This window comes from Mandrillus leucophaeus, unplaced genomic scaffold (genome assembly GCF_000951045.1).
Source record: "Mandrillus leucophaeus isolate KB7577 unplaced genomic scaffold, Mleu.le_1.0 Scaffold57, whole genome shotgun sequence".
Classification (NCBI taxonomy): Eukaryota; Metazoa; Chordata; class Mammalia; order Primates; family Cercopithecidae; genus Mandrillus; species Mandrillus leucophaeus.
In genome coordinates this window covers 1,117,875-1,134,860 of record NW_012106141.1, presented here as the reverse complement: position 1 = coordinate 1,134,860, position 16,986 = coordinate 1,117,875, and the positions used below count along the sequence as shown (strand labels likewise).

General features: G+C 38.8%; 1 protein-coding gene across 1 annotated transcript in view; it reads left to right on the top strand.

Annotated features, from left to right (window-relative positions):
• PTPRG (protein tyrosine phosphatase, receptor type, G) overlaps positions 1–16,986 on the top strand; it is a 602,014-nt gene that overhangs the window by 375,174 nt on the left and 209,854 nt on the right. The window contains exon 4 of the mRNA XM_011998353.1: positions 7,888–7,983. Coding sequence (XP_011853743.1) covers positions 7,888–7,983 — 96 coding nt within the window. The remainder of the gene's footprint in view (positions 1–7,887; positions 7,984–16,986) is intronic.

The window sequence follows — 16,986 nt, the reverse complement described above, 5'->3', positions numbered from 1 at the left end:
CTGCAAATCCTCAGCAAAGCGACCTCAGACCCCCCCGTTCTGCAAATCCTCAGCAAAGCGACCTCAGACACCCCATTTTGCAAATCCTCAGTGAAGCGGTTCATCCACGACAGCCCCAAACGGGATCTTATCTTGCTCCAACAGCCGACGAGAACGTCAAAGGAAATCCTCAAGCACGAAAATGTACGATGAGATGTATAAAGAGTTTTTTTTAAAAAACCTATGAATAAAAATCCCACACGCCAAAAAAAAAAAAAAAATCATGTTAGATTAAGAGCTTATTTTACAAAAACCTTAACTCTGTCATCATACTATGCATATTGTCAAAAAAGCAGAACTGGCAGATTCACTGTGTTTGGATGTTTACTTTGCCTTCACTTCACATCTTTATTCTTAGGCAGCTGTTTCTTGTCCACTACCACGTTCCCAACTGGCAGATTAACACCAAGCTTGATTAGAAAAATACATTTCCACCTCTTCAGTTCTGTTGTCTGCTGCCTCCTATGTGATTTTTAATTCTGCTGTTGCCTTTTTGGTTACCCTCCTTATCTCGTCCTGTTTACGTCTCATCTCCATCTGTTCTTTTCTGTAGCTTTTGCCTGTGTGTTCTTCCACTTTAATAAAAATCCCCAGCAGTATCCTGGAAATATCTACTGAGTCTTTCAGTAGATTGCCTTCCGCCTGAGCTATCTGCGTGCTGTTTCCTTCCTTACTCCATCATGATTTTTTTTCTTGGGCCATGTGTAGGGGACATGTGGGAGAAATAGCTTTTTGAGAGGAAATAAAACGTAGAGCTTTCTAAATCTGCATGGAAGTTACTGTTGGGTTTTCTACTCTTATGTTGGGATCATTTCCTTTTGCTTCCGTGATCACAGCAACCAGGCTCACAACTCTAACATTAGACAATAAAAAGTTCAGCTTCTGGGAAATGCCCCCTCCTGCCCATTGCCTGTATAAATGTAGGATTTGTTTAATAGATGCCTCACTTGACCATGAGCCATTCATTGCCTTATGCTTTTATTTCGTGATACACTCCCTCAACTTTGGCACTCAGAAATAAAGTTAACCTTGTCTCATTAATGATATTTTAGTCTTCCTAAGTACAGACTGTATCTTCATCCGTCATGGTGCCGTACAGAGAACAGGCATTAAGCAATACTCCTGCCAACTGGAAGGAAGCACAGTGATTAAGACCTTGAACTCTGAGATTGGAAAGACAATTGTGAAAGATAATTTTTCTGTCCCAACCCCACTTTCCTTCCTTAGGAGCTTTGTACATTTGAAATTACGAATTTTGTGAATCCTTGGCTTCCTTGCCTATAAAATGAGAATCGTACTAGTACCTACCTCACTGAGTGTCAATGAATCGTAGTACAGTACCTGACAGATAGTAAACACTTACTAAAAGTTTGAAAAACATTAATAATGTTTTAATATGATTAAAAATTAATATTTGAACAACAATAATAGTATCAAAGGCTCAGGATTTCAGATTTGTTGCCTTCTGTTCATTCAACTTAACATGGACAGTGATACATATTGGAAACCAGAGATATGCACATTTGTAAAGTCAAATTGCAACTGGAGTTATTTTAAATGTAAGGGAAAAGTTGCACAAGGCAGGAAAAAAGGGAAGCTAGGTGGGCATTTTGTTGTGACTGTATGTATTACACTAGTACCCTACAACAGTGGAGCATTGACTGTTGTCAATCCTGTACTCACAATGTCCTTTTCACCTCCCTCCCATTACTTGGTAGTATTGGGATTCATGCAGGCATTTGCCATATATGTATTTTAGAACATGCTTCCTGGTCGATGATGATGCTTTTAATGTGATTTGTTTTGCCCCTGTAAAATTCTGTTTTCCAAATATCAAGTTATGCTATATGATACTTTAGGTTATCCATCACCTTGATCTGGCTAGAAAAACGCCTGGAGGGTTTTGCAGTCAAGCCATTCCACAGGTAGAGTTCAATGATCCATTTGGGCTAATGACTCTCACTTACGACTTTGAAAAATTTAGCAGAACTGGTCCCATGATTGTGCCCTGGTGCAATCAGTCTATCAGTGTCTTTTTAATTGAGTTTCATATAGTTTGCTTCTGTGCTTGAGCATATATATATGTGTGTGTGTGCGCATGTGTGTGTGTGTATTATATATATAAAATATATATTATCTCCTATCTCATGGAACTCTACATGATGAAGGAATGTCTGCTTATAGAGGGTTGATTCAACTTTCCTTCCCTTGCAAAAGAGAGGCCTGATTGGAATAGATTCATCGACCTTTAAGCTATATAGTTTTCTTAAAGAATCACGCCCAAAGTATTCTATTTCAACTGTGTTTGGAAAATATTGAGTTAAAGTTATTAAATCTTCAAATAACCTTTGAACCAGGACTTAAATGGCCAACTCTAGGGCTAGGGTAGGGAAAATACAGGATGAGCCCAAAACATCTGTGCCTGATAGGAAGTGCTAAAAAATAAAAAATTAGGAGAACATGGCAGACTGACAGGGACATTCTTTTGAAGGGTCTCCTACTGGGCAAATCTGGGACAATCTGAGCATCAAAATACATAATGTTAGTAATGGAATCTGATAATGGATTGAATAAATAGAAACAAAAATAAACAAGTCCATATGGGTGTAAATGAATGCATGAATAAGTGAATAAACCGCAGTGCAGGGAAAGCGATTCCTTACTCTAGAATGCCATTAATGAATATAGAAGGAATGGTGGAGTTAGAAAGTCACAAAGGATACCAAACTAGTGAGTCAACTTTAAATGAGGAGCAGGATTTTTATCTCATGTTAAAGTATCTCTCTACAAAGTACTTTTTAATTATGAAAGGAAAATTAATAACTTTATAGTGGAGAAACTCAATAGATAGCACCTTAGCTACATGATCAAGATAAATACCTCCAATAGCGGGATAAACCCATATAAATGTGCTGCTGATATAATGCACTGAGAAGATATAATTTTTTTTTTTTGAGACAGAGTCTCGCTCTGTTGCCCAGACTGAAGTGCAGTGGCACAATCTCGGTTCATTGCAACCTCCACCTTCTGGGTTCAAGTGATTCTCCTGCCTCAGCCTCCCAAGTAGCTGGGATTACAGGTACCTGCCACCACACCTAGCTAATTTTTGTATTTTTATAGAGACGGGGTTTCACCATGTTGGCCAGGCTGGTCTCAAACTCCTGACCTCAAGTGATCCACCCGCCTTGGCCCCGCAAAGTGCTGGGATTACAGGCGTGAGCCACCGCGCCCGGCCAAGAGACCTCAATTCTATGAATTTTCTGCTCTGTACACTTCAAATTGTCAGAGTAAAGAAAGAGGCTGAGTAACTGTTCCAGATGAAGATGGGGTTGGAAGAGGTCAGTATAAAAAAGGCATGACAACTAAATACAGAGTTTGATCCTAGATTGAATTCTGGACTGAGAACCAGAAAATGATCTGTAATGGACTTTATTTGGGCACTTGCCAAAACTTGAAAATGGTCTGTGAATTGGATAATAGTATTGTATTAATGTGAAGTTTGCTAATTCTAATGATTATTCTGTGATTATGTAAGAGAATGTCCTTATTCTTAGAAATTACACACTTAAGTATTTAGTGGTAAAGGGGGCTATTATCTCCCATTTGCTCCCAAATGATTGAGGAAAAAAATGTGTGTGTGTGTGTGTGTGTGTGTACAGAAAGAGAGAAAATGAGGTATAGTATAAATAAGTGATACTGAGTAAAGGAGATGGGGAACAGTTAATAGATCCCTTTATTGCTGGATTTTCCAGATTTTTTTTTTCTTGTTTCTTTTTTCTTTTCTTTTCTTTTTTTTTTTTTTTGAGACAGGATCTTGCTCTGTTGCTCAGGCTGGAGTTCAGTGGAGCCATCAGTAGCCTCAATAGCCTCAGGCTCCTGGGCTCTAGCAATCCTCTCACCTCAGTCTCCTGAATAGCTGGGACTATAGTTACCACTCCTGGCTAACTTTTTGTAGAGATGAGGTCTCACTTTGTTGCCCAGGCTGGCCTCAAACTCCTGTTCTCAAGCAGTCCTCCCACTTGGACCTCCCAAAGTGCTGGGGTTACATGCATGAGCCACACTGCGCCTGGCCCCAGATGTTTTCTTCAGCTTATGTACACCACGTTTCTTCATAGAAGAATTGCTGTAGAGTGGGCATCATTTAGATTAACATTACTAGAAAGAACACACGTGGAGGAATATTGAAGGGAGGGCTCTGGGATCTAGAGCCCAGAATGTTGAAGGGAGGGCTCTGGCCACAGCTCATTTTGAGGGTAAAGTTGATGGTAACTACCCCAAATACCTTCCAAGATGTTTCCAGCCTCTGTCCAAACTTAGCCATCACCACCGCTGACAAAATATGTTTCAGTTCACGCAAGTCCAATTCATTCAGCAAAACCTCATCTACTTACTCTTATATTTTAGACAGCTTCAGATATTACCATAATTTAGTAGGCTACAACTTGAGAAAAATAGTAAGAAAAATAGATATTTCAGACCTGTGCTGCTGTCCTTTTTATGAGACATTTTATTATCCAGATGGGTGGAGCCATGACTCAAACACATTTTCTAAAATTGCATTTTTTTTACCCACTTGTAAATGAAAATGCCCTTGAAGAGGTCTTAAAGTATTTTGTATCACACATTATTCAGGTGATGCATTAAACAATGCTGCCCCTGCACGTGGGCTGAAGTATAAGAAAGCCTTCTGTGAACCTACTTAATTTGAGAGCCTGAGTTTTAAAAAGCAAGTGAAGTGTAATTTTCTGAGTACACCTGTGTGAAGTTTCTTTCTTGGGTTAGTAGTATTGTACCCAAAGCAATTCACCTAGTATTAAACCATTCTAATCTGCACCTTATTGAATGGATTTTTCTCTAAAAATTCATGATTTCTAAAGCTGTCCAAACCGTAAGAAAACGCATTTGTAAGAAACTGCCAGAATTGGTGCGAATTCACAGTCTTAAGAAAAAGAATTATCTTTAAGAAAGAAAATTCTCCAAAAGAAACTGTCCATCCTTCTCCCATGTACTTAGGTATCAGAATTTTTCTAGAAGTGTCCTGATTTGGGCTACCTGATTTCCCTCTTCACAAAAGAAATGCCATTTGTATTCTTAGCATTTGAGTTAATTCGGTCGTCAGAACTCTGTTTACCTTTGACCTACACTTAGCTTTTCCTGCTGGGACTTTATTGTTCAATGTCAAATCTCTCAGTCTCCCTGGGGTGTGATTGTTCAGTCTATTGCAGAAAATAGCATCATGCCTTTTGGAAAAGTGGGGAAATAGAGGTCATGAAAGAACTAATTATATAGAAGATAGAATTTTCTGTAAGGAGTAGCATCATTCTAGATGATTCAGTGGAATCATACTCTTACTAGAAATTTTAAGATGTTTGCCAAATGTTAATCTTAACATATGATGATAATGATGATGACCAGGCGCAGTGGTTCATACCTGTAATCTCAACACTTTGGGAGGCCAAGATGGGCGGATTGCTTGAGCTCAGTTGTTCTAGACCAGCCTGGGCAGCATAGTGAGACCCCACCTCTAAAAATATGTATAAAAATTAGCCCGACATGGTAGTGTACACCCGTAGTCTTAGCCGCTTAGGAGGCTGAGGTGGGAGGATCGTTTGAGCCTTTGAGGTCAAGGCTGCAGTGAGCCATGATCATGCCACTGCACTCCAGCCTGGGTGACAAAATGAGACCCTATCTCAGAAAAAAATATATATGGTGATGATGATGGTGATTTGTTGAGCATTAATAAGGTCTAACCATGCTGCTTCATGTTACACACTACGTTAACTTATTTGAGCCTCAGAATTACCCCAGTAAGTGAAAATCCTTGACTTTATGCCTAAGAAAGAAAACTGGTACTTGCAAGTAAATGAGGAAGCTGGAATAGGAACCCAGGTCGTTTTTTTTTTTTTTTTTTCTTATCAGTATGGAGGCTTTTGGGGATACCCAATGGTTCATTTTTGTTGTCTATATCTTTTTTTTTTTTTTTTTTTTGAGACAGAGTTTCGCTCTTGTTGCTCAGGCTGGAGTGCAATGGTGCGACCTCGTCTCACCGCAACCTCCGCCTCCCAGGTTCAAGTGATTCTCCTGCCTCAGCCTCCCGAGTAGCTGGGATTACAGGCATGTACCACCATGCCCGGCTAATTTTGTATTTTTAGTTGAGATGGAGTTTCTCCATGTTGGTCAGGCTGGTCTCAAACTCCCGACCTCAGGTGATTCGCCCGCCTCGGCCTCCCAAAAGTGCTGGGATTACAGGCGTGAGCCACCGCGCCCAACTGTTCTCTGCATCTTGTTAAATGTCAAAGTGTGTGCAAGCATTAAAGTTGTATAATGATCCTGAGTTGACTTACCTGTGTTCTGCTTTTCACATAAGAAATTCTAGTCAGGCCCAGTGGCTCACACTTGTAATCCCAGTGCTTTGGGAGGCTAAGGCATGCAGACTGCTTGAGGCCAGGAGTTTGAAACCAGCCTGGACACCAACGCAAAACCCTGTCCTTACAGCAAATACACAGATTAGCTGGGTATTGTGGCATGCAACTGTAGTCCCAGCTACTCAGGGGGCTGAGGTGGGAGGATCTATTGAGCCTAGGAGATGGAAGCCACTCCATTCCAGCCTCGGCCACAGAGTGAGAGTGATAGTGAGTTTTTTTGTTTGTCTCAAAAAAAAAAAAAAAAAAACCGTAATTCTAGCCAAATATAAGAGAAGATATTTAAGGTTGAGATGAAAGCACATGGATTTTGGATTCTCTCTGATGTATAATATTAGGTAAATTAACATCAAATTTCTGAAGCACTATTTTCTCATCTATAGCTGAGTATAGTAATTTCTGCCCTAATTTTGTTTTTTTTTTTTTTTTTGAGACAGAGTCTTGCTCTTTTGCCCAGGCTGGAGTGCAGTGGCGCGATCTCAGCTCACTGCAAGCTCTGCCTCCTGGGTTCACGCCATTTTCCTGCCTCAGCCTCCCAAGTAGCTGGGACTACAGGTGCCGCCACCACGCCCGGCTAATTTTTTGTATTTTTAGTAGAGACAGGGTTTCTCTGTGTGAGCTGGGATGGTCTCGATCTCCTGACCTTGTGATCCGCCTGTCTCGGCCTCCCAAAGTGCTGGGATTACAGGCGTGAGCCACCACACCCGGCCACTGCCCTAATTTTTTTACAGGGCTTGATAAGAGGATTAAGCAAAATAATGTGTGGGTTAGCTTTTTACAAAAAGGTGTTTAACTCCATTAAAATTTTGCTTCTTAATTGGGAAATTACACCATGACCTGGGTATTAGAAAATTAGAAGGCATTGGTTTTACTTATTTTGGGTGGCATGAATGCATTGTAGTTATGTGAAAAGATGGGATACATTCTGAAGTATCTAGGGGTAAAATGACATGATGTCTAGGTTCATTCTAAAATATGTTAGCAAAGGGCCGGGTGTGGTGGCTCACGCCTGTAAGCCCAACACTTTGGGAGGCCAAAGCGGGCAGATCACTTTAGGTTAAGAGTTCAAGACCAGCCTGACCAACATGGTGAAAGCCTATCTCTACAAAAATACAAAAATTAGCTGAGCATGATGGCAGATGCCTGTAATCCCAGCTACTCAGCTGAGGCAGGAGAATTGCTTGAATCTGGGAGGCGGAGGCTGTTGTGAGCTGAGATCGCATTACTGCAGTCCAGCCTGGGCAACAGAGCGATACTTTATCTTAAAAAAAAAAAAAAAAAAAAGTTAGCAAAGGAAAAATATGGATAGGTGAATATATTTGGCAAAATCTTAGCAACTGGGGAATATACATTTATGGTACTATTCTCTCAACTTTTTATTTATGTTTGAAAATTTTCCTAATACATTTTTTAATTGTTCTTACAGATGCAGATTTTCTTTTACAATCCAGATGACTTTGACAGCTTTCAAACCGCAATTTCTGAGAACAGAATAATCGGAGCCATGGCCATATTTTTTCAAGTAAGTTAACAGTGGCTGAAGTACTTCAACCAAAGAATTCTTTGAGTATTTTTTTTTTAATTCATCGAATTGTTCCATGTTTAATGAATGCATCTGTTTTCTAGTTCACACCTGTCCAAATGAAAGATATTTCATATTGTCTAATGTGTGATTTAAAATGTAAATAAGTATGTTTAGAAACATAATGAAAATTTTTGCATGAATTATTCTGATTTTATTGCTACTTGACTGGTGCACAGATTGAAGAACACATTTATCATCTAAGTTACTTTGCCGCTGAAGCATTTTGAACAGGTTCTTTCAGCATATTAAGAGACTGATATAAAAAAAGATGGTTTTTTTGAGCAACTTTAAAAGTTGACATTACTTGCAAGTAGGTTAATAAATAGCATCAGTCACTTTTCTAAAGAGACCCTCTCTCTTTCCCTCTGAGAAATCCCCATAGTAACTAAAGTGTTTGTTGCAACTATCTCTGTGTTGGTACATTTATGAACTCTTTTCCTTCCGTCCTCTCTTTTAATATGACTGTGTTAATGAATGCTCATAACTCAGTGTTGATTCTGCACCTAGAATCCCAGCGTTGCATCCTTCGATAAAATAATGCTGTTCAGGCTTTTTAATAAGTCAAATTAAAGTAGTGTTGATCAGTGAGTGCCTTGACCAACTTGCCTGTAGGAGACCTTGGTGCTTTTTAGTGTGGAAGGTAGTCTGAGTAGTAGGCATCTGAGTTGTCTTTCAATCTTAAAGTTGACCTAGCGACTACATAAAGGTATTCATTTCATCAATGAGTCTATGTTGGTTGTTGGATGTCTTTTTGACAACTAAAGGAATGTTAAAGACATAAGAGCCTTCTCCAACACATCTTTAACATCTGCCTTTTTGAGCAAGTTTGTCATTGAGGTGGAGCCATTCTTGTTTGGAGTATGTTAATTTCACCACCCTTTTCAATGGGTGACACATGAGTGACAGTTTTCTCCCTTTTAACTACCTTTCTCCCTTTTCTCAAGAGAGGTAAAGGCTCAAGTGAGAGATCAGATATGAATATTTGAAAAGCTTGATATTCTACCTAGAATAAGAACAATGGTTGTCATTGTTGATTATGGCACTGCTTTTCAAACAGTGGGTTCTATCTTACTGTTGAGCCATGAAATGATTTCAGTAAGTTCTGATCAGCATTTTAAAAACAATGACATAGAATTATATAGAATAGGAAATAAGTCAGAAAATATCAGTAAAATATAGTACAGGTAAATATATTTATAGAATTTGTTTATGCACAGTAAGCATACTGGGTGTGTGCTGGATCATGATATAATGTGTATTGCTTACTGTGCATCGTGGTCAAGTATTTTGGAAGTTGTCTGTTTGTGCTATGTATTGGCCTAATTTGACCATTGTTCTCCAGCACATATCTTTTTCCTGATTACTTTTCATGAACACAATAGAGCATAGTGTTTTAAGAGCTTATTCAGAGTCAAGATACTTGCTTTTGAATTCCACATTTCTACTGCATAATGGTGATGTAGTTATTTAAACTTTTCAATCTCAGCATCCTTATCTGTGAAGTAGAGCAAACAGCTAATACATCATGTAGATTGTAGTGGTAATTAGGGGAGTTCCTAGTATGCTCCTGGAACGTAGCGGACACTTGGAAATTGCCAAATAATATGCATCTACAGCCCTCCATGTTTCTGTGGGATGGAGACCCCGGTATACATATTATCTTTTTATGAACAGACGTATGTTCTGGACACTGCCCTGTTGGCAGATGACTTGAGTTCTGTCTGGACCTCTTCTGTTCCTTTTTTTTTTTTTTTGAGATAGAGTTTTGCTCTTGTTGTGCCCAGGCTGAAGTGCAATGGCGCGATCTCAGCTCACCGCAACCTCCGCCTCCCAGGTTCAAGCATTTCTCCTGCCTCAGCCTCCCGAGTAGCTGGGATTATAGGTACGTGCTACCATGCCCGGCTAATTTTTTTTTTTTTTTTTTTTTTTTTTGTATTTTCAGTAGAGGCAGGGTTTCTTCATGTTGGTCAGGCTGGTCTTAAACTCCCAACCTCATGTGATCCACCTGCCTCCGCCTCCCAAAGTGCTGGGATTACAGGTGTGAGCCACTGTGCCCAGCCCGCTTCTGTTCTTAAACTGTGATTGGTTTGCATTTGGTAGCACTGGGACCACACATACTGCTCTTAAACAGTTCCCACTTGCCTGGCTAACACCTGGTTTTCTGTCATTGTTCCCTTGGTATGCTGCTTTTCATGCAGCTGGACCTCTCTGCTCCTGTGGCCCTGCCATCAGATCCACCCTCACTTCCTTCTGTGTTGCGCCCACCTATGCCCAGACCGACAAGATTCTACTTCATTGGGAACCGTTCTTAAAAGAAAATTTTAAAAAAACCTTTTTAACGTTTTTATGAGTACTGTATGGACAGTTTACAGCATGCTCTACCCAAACACTTTCTATTTTTTTCAGCTCTATAAACTCTTGTTAAATATAAGACCAATTAGAATTTTAGGCAGGCAAGACACATTGGTGTGCAAATCAACAAAATACCTCACTGTGAAATCTAGGTTTTGAATTTTTAAAGTATTTCAAGGACACGACTACTAGTTTGCATATAAAGATATTTAATGTGCACTTCATTTCTTAGGTCCTTTTCTACATTTGGCTTGCTATCCTATAGACACAAATTGGAGGTCAGATGATAAAAAACAGAACATAATTTTACATAGAGAGCAGCTGTATTAAGCTGCTTCCTTTGTCTTTCTTATTTATTTAGAGACAAGTCTCCCTGTTGGCCAGGCGGAAGTATAGTGGTACAGTTGTGGCTCACTACAGCCTCCAACTCCTGGGCTCAAGGGGATCCTCCTGCAAGAGCCTCTCGAGTAGCTGGGACTGCAGGTGCAGACCACTACGTCTGGCTAATTCTCTTATTTTTTTGTGGAGACGAGGTCTTGCTTTGTGGCCCAGCCTAGTCTGGAACTCCTGGGCTCAAGTGATCCTCCTGCCTCAGCTTTCTAAAGTGCTGGGATTATAGGCGTCAGCCACTGTGCCCGGCCCCTTTTCTTTCTTGTAAGCATACATGTGCTTATATGCTTGAATTCTCACTATGTCATGCAATGCAAAAAAAAAAAAAAAATTGTTATTTGAATTTGGCATTCTAGTTAGATCTCATTTTTTGATTTTTTTGCTTTCTATAAGAATGATAAATTTGAGAGTTTGATATTTCTTCCCAAAATAGAGAAATCTTGGTATATATTTCCAAATTCAAACCTGGCATCTTACATTTTGGTATTGAAGAAGGGTTTGTCATCTATCTATTCAACATCTATGTGATGCCAGGAATGGTACTAGTTGCTATGTTAAACGTAATAAACAAAGTCTTCTCCTGTGCGCTAGAACCTCAGTGTCGTGGTCCCACAAATAACAGCCAAAAAGAGTTGAACTCCTCTACTTGTAAAAAAGCTATACTCTGACTTGGTGCTTATGAACCCACATATTCATTATTCAGAGTGACACAAAGAAAATGACCCAAAAGCCCAGGCCTAGGCAAGGCCAAGTTCTGCAGAAATACCAGTAGTCCGGATGCTGATTTACTTCATATACTAGAATAATTTTTTTTTTTTTACCATTTCAATTTTTCATTATCTGTGCTTCTTTTTTTGTTCTCAACATGTGCCCATTATTCCTGGTAATTTTGGCTTTCTCTCTGCCTTTGCTGTGCTTAGATATGATGAAGTTCATAATGTTGCCCTCTAAAAAGCACCCAAATAGGCACAAACCTAGCAGACATATGGTTGTCCAATGAACCCTTACATTGGCCTAGACTGGGGGTTAATTGCACTTTGCCCTATTGTGGCTTACAGGCATGATTTGTTGAATCTACACAGTGTTTATGATTCTTTTATTCAGTTAAGTATGGAAGGTTTTACACAAAATGTCTTGATGATGTCGCAGTAATCGAGATCTGTGTAGTGGCTACTTTGGAGGGAGTGCGCATTCCCATTGCAACAAAGTCATCAAGCAGTCTTATTCACGTGTTCACGTCAACATGATCTTAAGATCATGATGCCTGGCCTGGATCCCAGTAACTCTGAATGGCAGCTGATATGTTTTGGTAACAGATAAGAGTTGAAGGTCAGTCTCAGTACTGAAAGATGGTGAGCTAGGTCTGCCCTTGAGCACGGGTGAAGGAAGGAAGAACCACCTCCATGTGTGGAAGACGGTGAATCAGGGCAGCCGCATCTTGGCCCAGACGGCTCTAGAAGGTGTGCTCCCTTTGTAGCCACTGGTAAGTGGAATATTGTAACTTTCCAACACGTGGTAGTAATGTGTCTGGAGGAAGGATCACCTTTTTCTAGATCACGCAGATAACCTTTGGGCTTGTTCCCTATCGAAAGCACAGGGGAACAGGCAAGAGTGAAATTGACTTTTAAAGGATTTAAAACATAAATTTAAAATTTAAAAAATTGTCAAGGGATAGAGGTATTTGTTGTTAAAACACTCGAGAATAAATACTTGTTTAGTTAATTTATATAAGTACAAAAACTAAAATAATTATTTTTATTTGTTAAAGTAAAACTTCTCTACTGTTAACCTAATATTAATGCCTGTGAAAATATAAAATATCAGAAGTTGTTATTTCATTGGTGCAATAGTAATCGTGGTTTTTGCCATTACTTTTTTGTTTTGTTTTTTTTCCTTTTTGTGGAGAATGGGGTCTCACTATATTGCCCAGGCAGGTCTTGAACTCCTGGGCTCAAGCTATCCTCCTGCCTCTGCCTCCCTAAGAGCTGGGATTATAGGCATGAGCCACCATGCCCGGCTTTGCCGTTACTTTTAAAGGCAAAAACCGCAATTACTTTTGCAACAACCTAAAATACTCTTTCAAAATATTGTATTATTCTGATAACACCCTACATGGTTTATCTGGTGAAACAAATAAATATAAAAACTCAGGTTTACATGAAATAGAATCAGTGGAATGATTAGGCAATTTGTGGCAGGATACTTTGCTTTTAAAAAACTGTAATTCACAGAACGATTTCATTGGTTTCTTTTTAAGTTGATAGAAGAGAGAGTACCTAATACTCAGAATGACCTTATCTTTAAGTAGTCCTATTTTTTTGAGGCCAAGAATCTTTTATCGTCACCCTCAGAATTGGGTTCTGGTGTTTTTCCCTTGGCTTCCATCTGTTTCTTCACCATTAAATGCTTTCATCTACTTTCTCACTAGGACCGACTTGTCTTTTAACCATGTAACCTTCTTAATAGATTTCAGTCAGATGCCCATAGAAGTTTGGTATTCCTGTTCTTTAGCTTTGATTAATTGTGTTTTTTCATGAAGTATATTGTTACTGAATTTATTATCTTGAGGGGAACGTATCATTCATTTCATTACCCAGTTGCCATTGTCATATGAATGCTTGAAATTTCATTTATATTTCATTAATTCCATTGAATTTTGGAATCATAAACACATGATTCTTCAGGAGTGTCGGCATTTAGAAACGTTTCTTATGTGACACTGTTTCCAGCCTCCTTTATGGCTGTGGTCAGTTCTGAAACTTTGCATCAGAAACAAAGATACAAAATTATTGTCTTGTCTGTATCCAGAGATCTAGTCAATAGGTATACATTTAAGAAATAAGTGAATTGCATCTGATTTATTCATCATTCTTAAAGTATTTCTTTTTGACAAACTATCGTCACCAACTCTACTGCAGTTTCCTCATTTAATGTTCTGCTTCTACTGGGAGAGTTGCGTTGCCTTCCTTTGTACTGGTATTTTTTCATTTTTATTTAAATTCTACCCAGAATATGACTGTAGTCCTTTGGTTTTTCCCTAAGCTCTGTAGAGTCATTTGCCCCCTTTTCATTTCTGCCCTTCTTTCATAGTTGAAAGGAAACTTCAGAACTCAAATACTTTGCAAGTTGCTAACCCATTCTTTATATCATGTCGGTGTTACAGACTGCTTAATTATTTTTCTCCATCTGGAGAGGCTTAGTAATTAAATGAAATGCAGCACCTGGGATTATTTATAGACGTTGAGAAGGCAGGAGGAGTTCTTGATGACTCATCCATCCAGGACTGGCGAGGAAGCCTTTCTCTCCACTTCCCTGCGTTTCACCTTCCCCCTCCTTCCCCGCCACGGGTAGATATGATCTGTCCTTCGTTTGACCCGCTGTGACTCGTAGCATTCCATCTTGTATTAAAGCTGTTATTTTACTTGCTTTCTTCTGCCTTAATACTGTGAGATCATTGAGGCCTGAGAGTCTTTATTCATCATTATGTCTCTTGCACAAGGCTAATACTGTGGCTTGATTGTGTAAATACTTAGCTGAATTTCATGGAAACACATTTAGGCTCCATTGTCTAGATTGGAAAGGGAAAGCCTAATAGCTTATTAGCTACCAATTATAAAAAATAGGTGTTAGGGGGTGTAGAACCTGAGACTACTAGAGTATAAACTCTTTGAAGTTGAAGTCTGTGTCTTGTTCCTCTTTTTTTTTTTGTATACCACCCACCCACCTTTCCCTAGCCCTCACAGCAGTGCCTTGACCTCAATTATTGCTCAGGAAATATATACTAAGTAAAACTGAGTTAAAGGAAACCTTTGTGTTTTATCACATTATTAATTATTTGGGTTTTTGAAAAGCATATATCTAGATGGCTGTGTAAGCTTCACCCAAAAAGGATGTTGTTTATGTCAGAAGTGTAAGATTCTTGAGCTGGTCAAGGACATTGAACATGAAGACTGTGTGACGATTCGTTGAGGATGGTAATTGTCTTATCTGGGCTCCACTGGGTCAAACATGTTAAAGGGATGCATCACCATTCCATACTGCGTTCAGAGACCTTAAAGGAGTGTTTTACTGTAAAGAGTTTCTGGCTGTATCTTTTATAAGGTTTCCCACCAAAATGCATTTATCTCAGTAGGTGATGAGTGAAGAAGGTTTTTTGGATTATTTTGCTAATTTTCTTTCCCGTTGTCTCTGCCTTTTTCTTGCGTTTTTGTTTACTAGGGTTCGTCTGTGATAGTTGATGAGTTAGTTTCTGTGTGTTTCAGTGCATCTGTTTACTTTTTGTTGCTCTTGCTATTCTTTACACGTCTGTGTTTTTCTGCCTCTTTCCCCCCTTCTCCTTCAGATTTTCTAAGCAAACAGAATGTAAGATTTTCTTGCTTATGTATTCATTCTTGCATTCATTTGCTAACTCATTTGTTCACTCTGCAGTATTTGTTAAGCACCTTCTCTGTGCCATGCTGCATGGAAATCATGAGGTATCCTTAGAATTGTGTCCTGCCCTCAAAGTAATTGAGGGATGGACAATAAGTTTTCAGAAGGGCCTTAGAATTCTTTCCTCACAAGTAGCCTCATTTTATCATTGGGAGCTAGGAGAGGACAGATCAAGTTAGGCAGATAAAATCTCAAGAGGATAATACAAGAATTATATCTTGTGTATATTTTTAAAATGATAAATATTTCATTTTGAGAGTATGAAGTTTCTAGTAGTAAATTTTAGAATTGGACTCTTTTTTCTCCATTTTTCTTCTATTCTGGTATAAAGCAGAACACCGTTAAAGTATAATTCATTCCTTTTATTTATGGTGACCTAAATTGATCTTTTTATTCTTTTCAACTATCCCCAAAGAGTCTTTTTCTTTTTTTGACGAAGAATAAATTTTCTATCGTGTTTTAGTTTTAATTTTTTTTTTTTCTTTTCATGGTTCTGATGGCAGTGTGAAACAAGGGCCTTTAAGTCTGGGCAGAGAGAGAGAGAGAGAGAGAAAAGGGATAAATTAGTAATTTTACCCATCTGCCAAATTCCCACCCTCACTCCCGACCCCTCCCAAAAAAAATACAATAACTATTTTTGGGTCTGACAAAGTTGAGTTTGTGTTGGAGAATGGTGGTAGATTATTTAGAACTTCCTTCTTAGACTGCTTTACAGGATAATGGCAGTAAACTAATACGATTCCTAATTTATTCCTTTCCAGTTGCTGCTGTTTGAATATTGTCCTTCTGACATTTTCCACATCCTTGGTTTTATCCAGATAGAAGTTCAATTCTTTCACTACATTACCTAGAAGTGCAATTTCAGAATGTTTTGGGTTGATTAAGAAGACTTTTTTGAATACACACACAAAAATTAAAATACATATGTTCCAATTAAACTATTTTAACAGCTAATTGATTTCATAGGACTTACCATTAAGTGAAGGCCAGAGTCATTCTTAATGTTCAATTGCAATTTTGGAATAGATTTGTGGATGTACAACATTGAATTTATAGCCTATCAGGTGTTTTCAGCACATCTCTTGTCTGCAAATGGCCTGTAATTCAAATTTCCTCTTAGTGGACATTACAGAGGACTATTTAATTATTGGCGAAGCATTACATAATTAAGAGACTTCGAATCCTTTGAATGTGACCATGTGAAAATCTATTTTAATTAAATCATTGCACTTCAAGGACGTTACCAAGTACTTTGCTTTTGTACATCATTGAATGATAGTTTAAAATTGTTTTGGCCATTAGTTGTAATATAAGTCACAGAATCTGATTTTCATAAACTCAGAGAAGATCTTAGGCACTCTGTAGTAACCTTACTGTGACGGATGACAGGCCTGGCCCTTTGAAAGGTTAAGTGATTGACCATGGTCCCCTAGCTCTATGCAGTCTGCCAAGCCGAGAATTTGAGTTGTGTGACTCCCAATCCAGCCACTTCGTTTTTTCCTAGATTTGGTCTTCCTGGAATATGACCTAGTAGGAGGCTTTAGCTGATTAGATTTATCGGGAGAACTCCTGACATAAAGCACATTTTATTCACAACCGTTCTTACCTCTCTCTTCTCCCCCAGATAAATTAGTTGCAAGATGTTTCTAAATAGAATACAAACACCACTAATAAAAGTTAACATTTGCCGAGGACTTCACTCATGTAAAATGCTAATGACAACTACTGTACAATATCTCACGTAATCTTCACTGGGGCCCCTCAAGG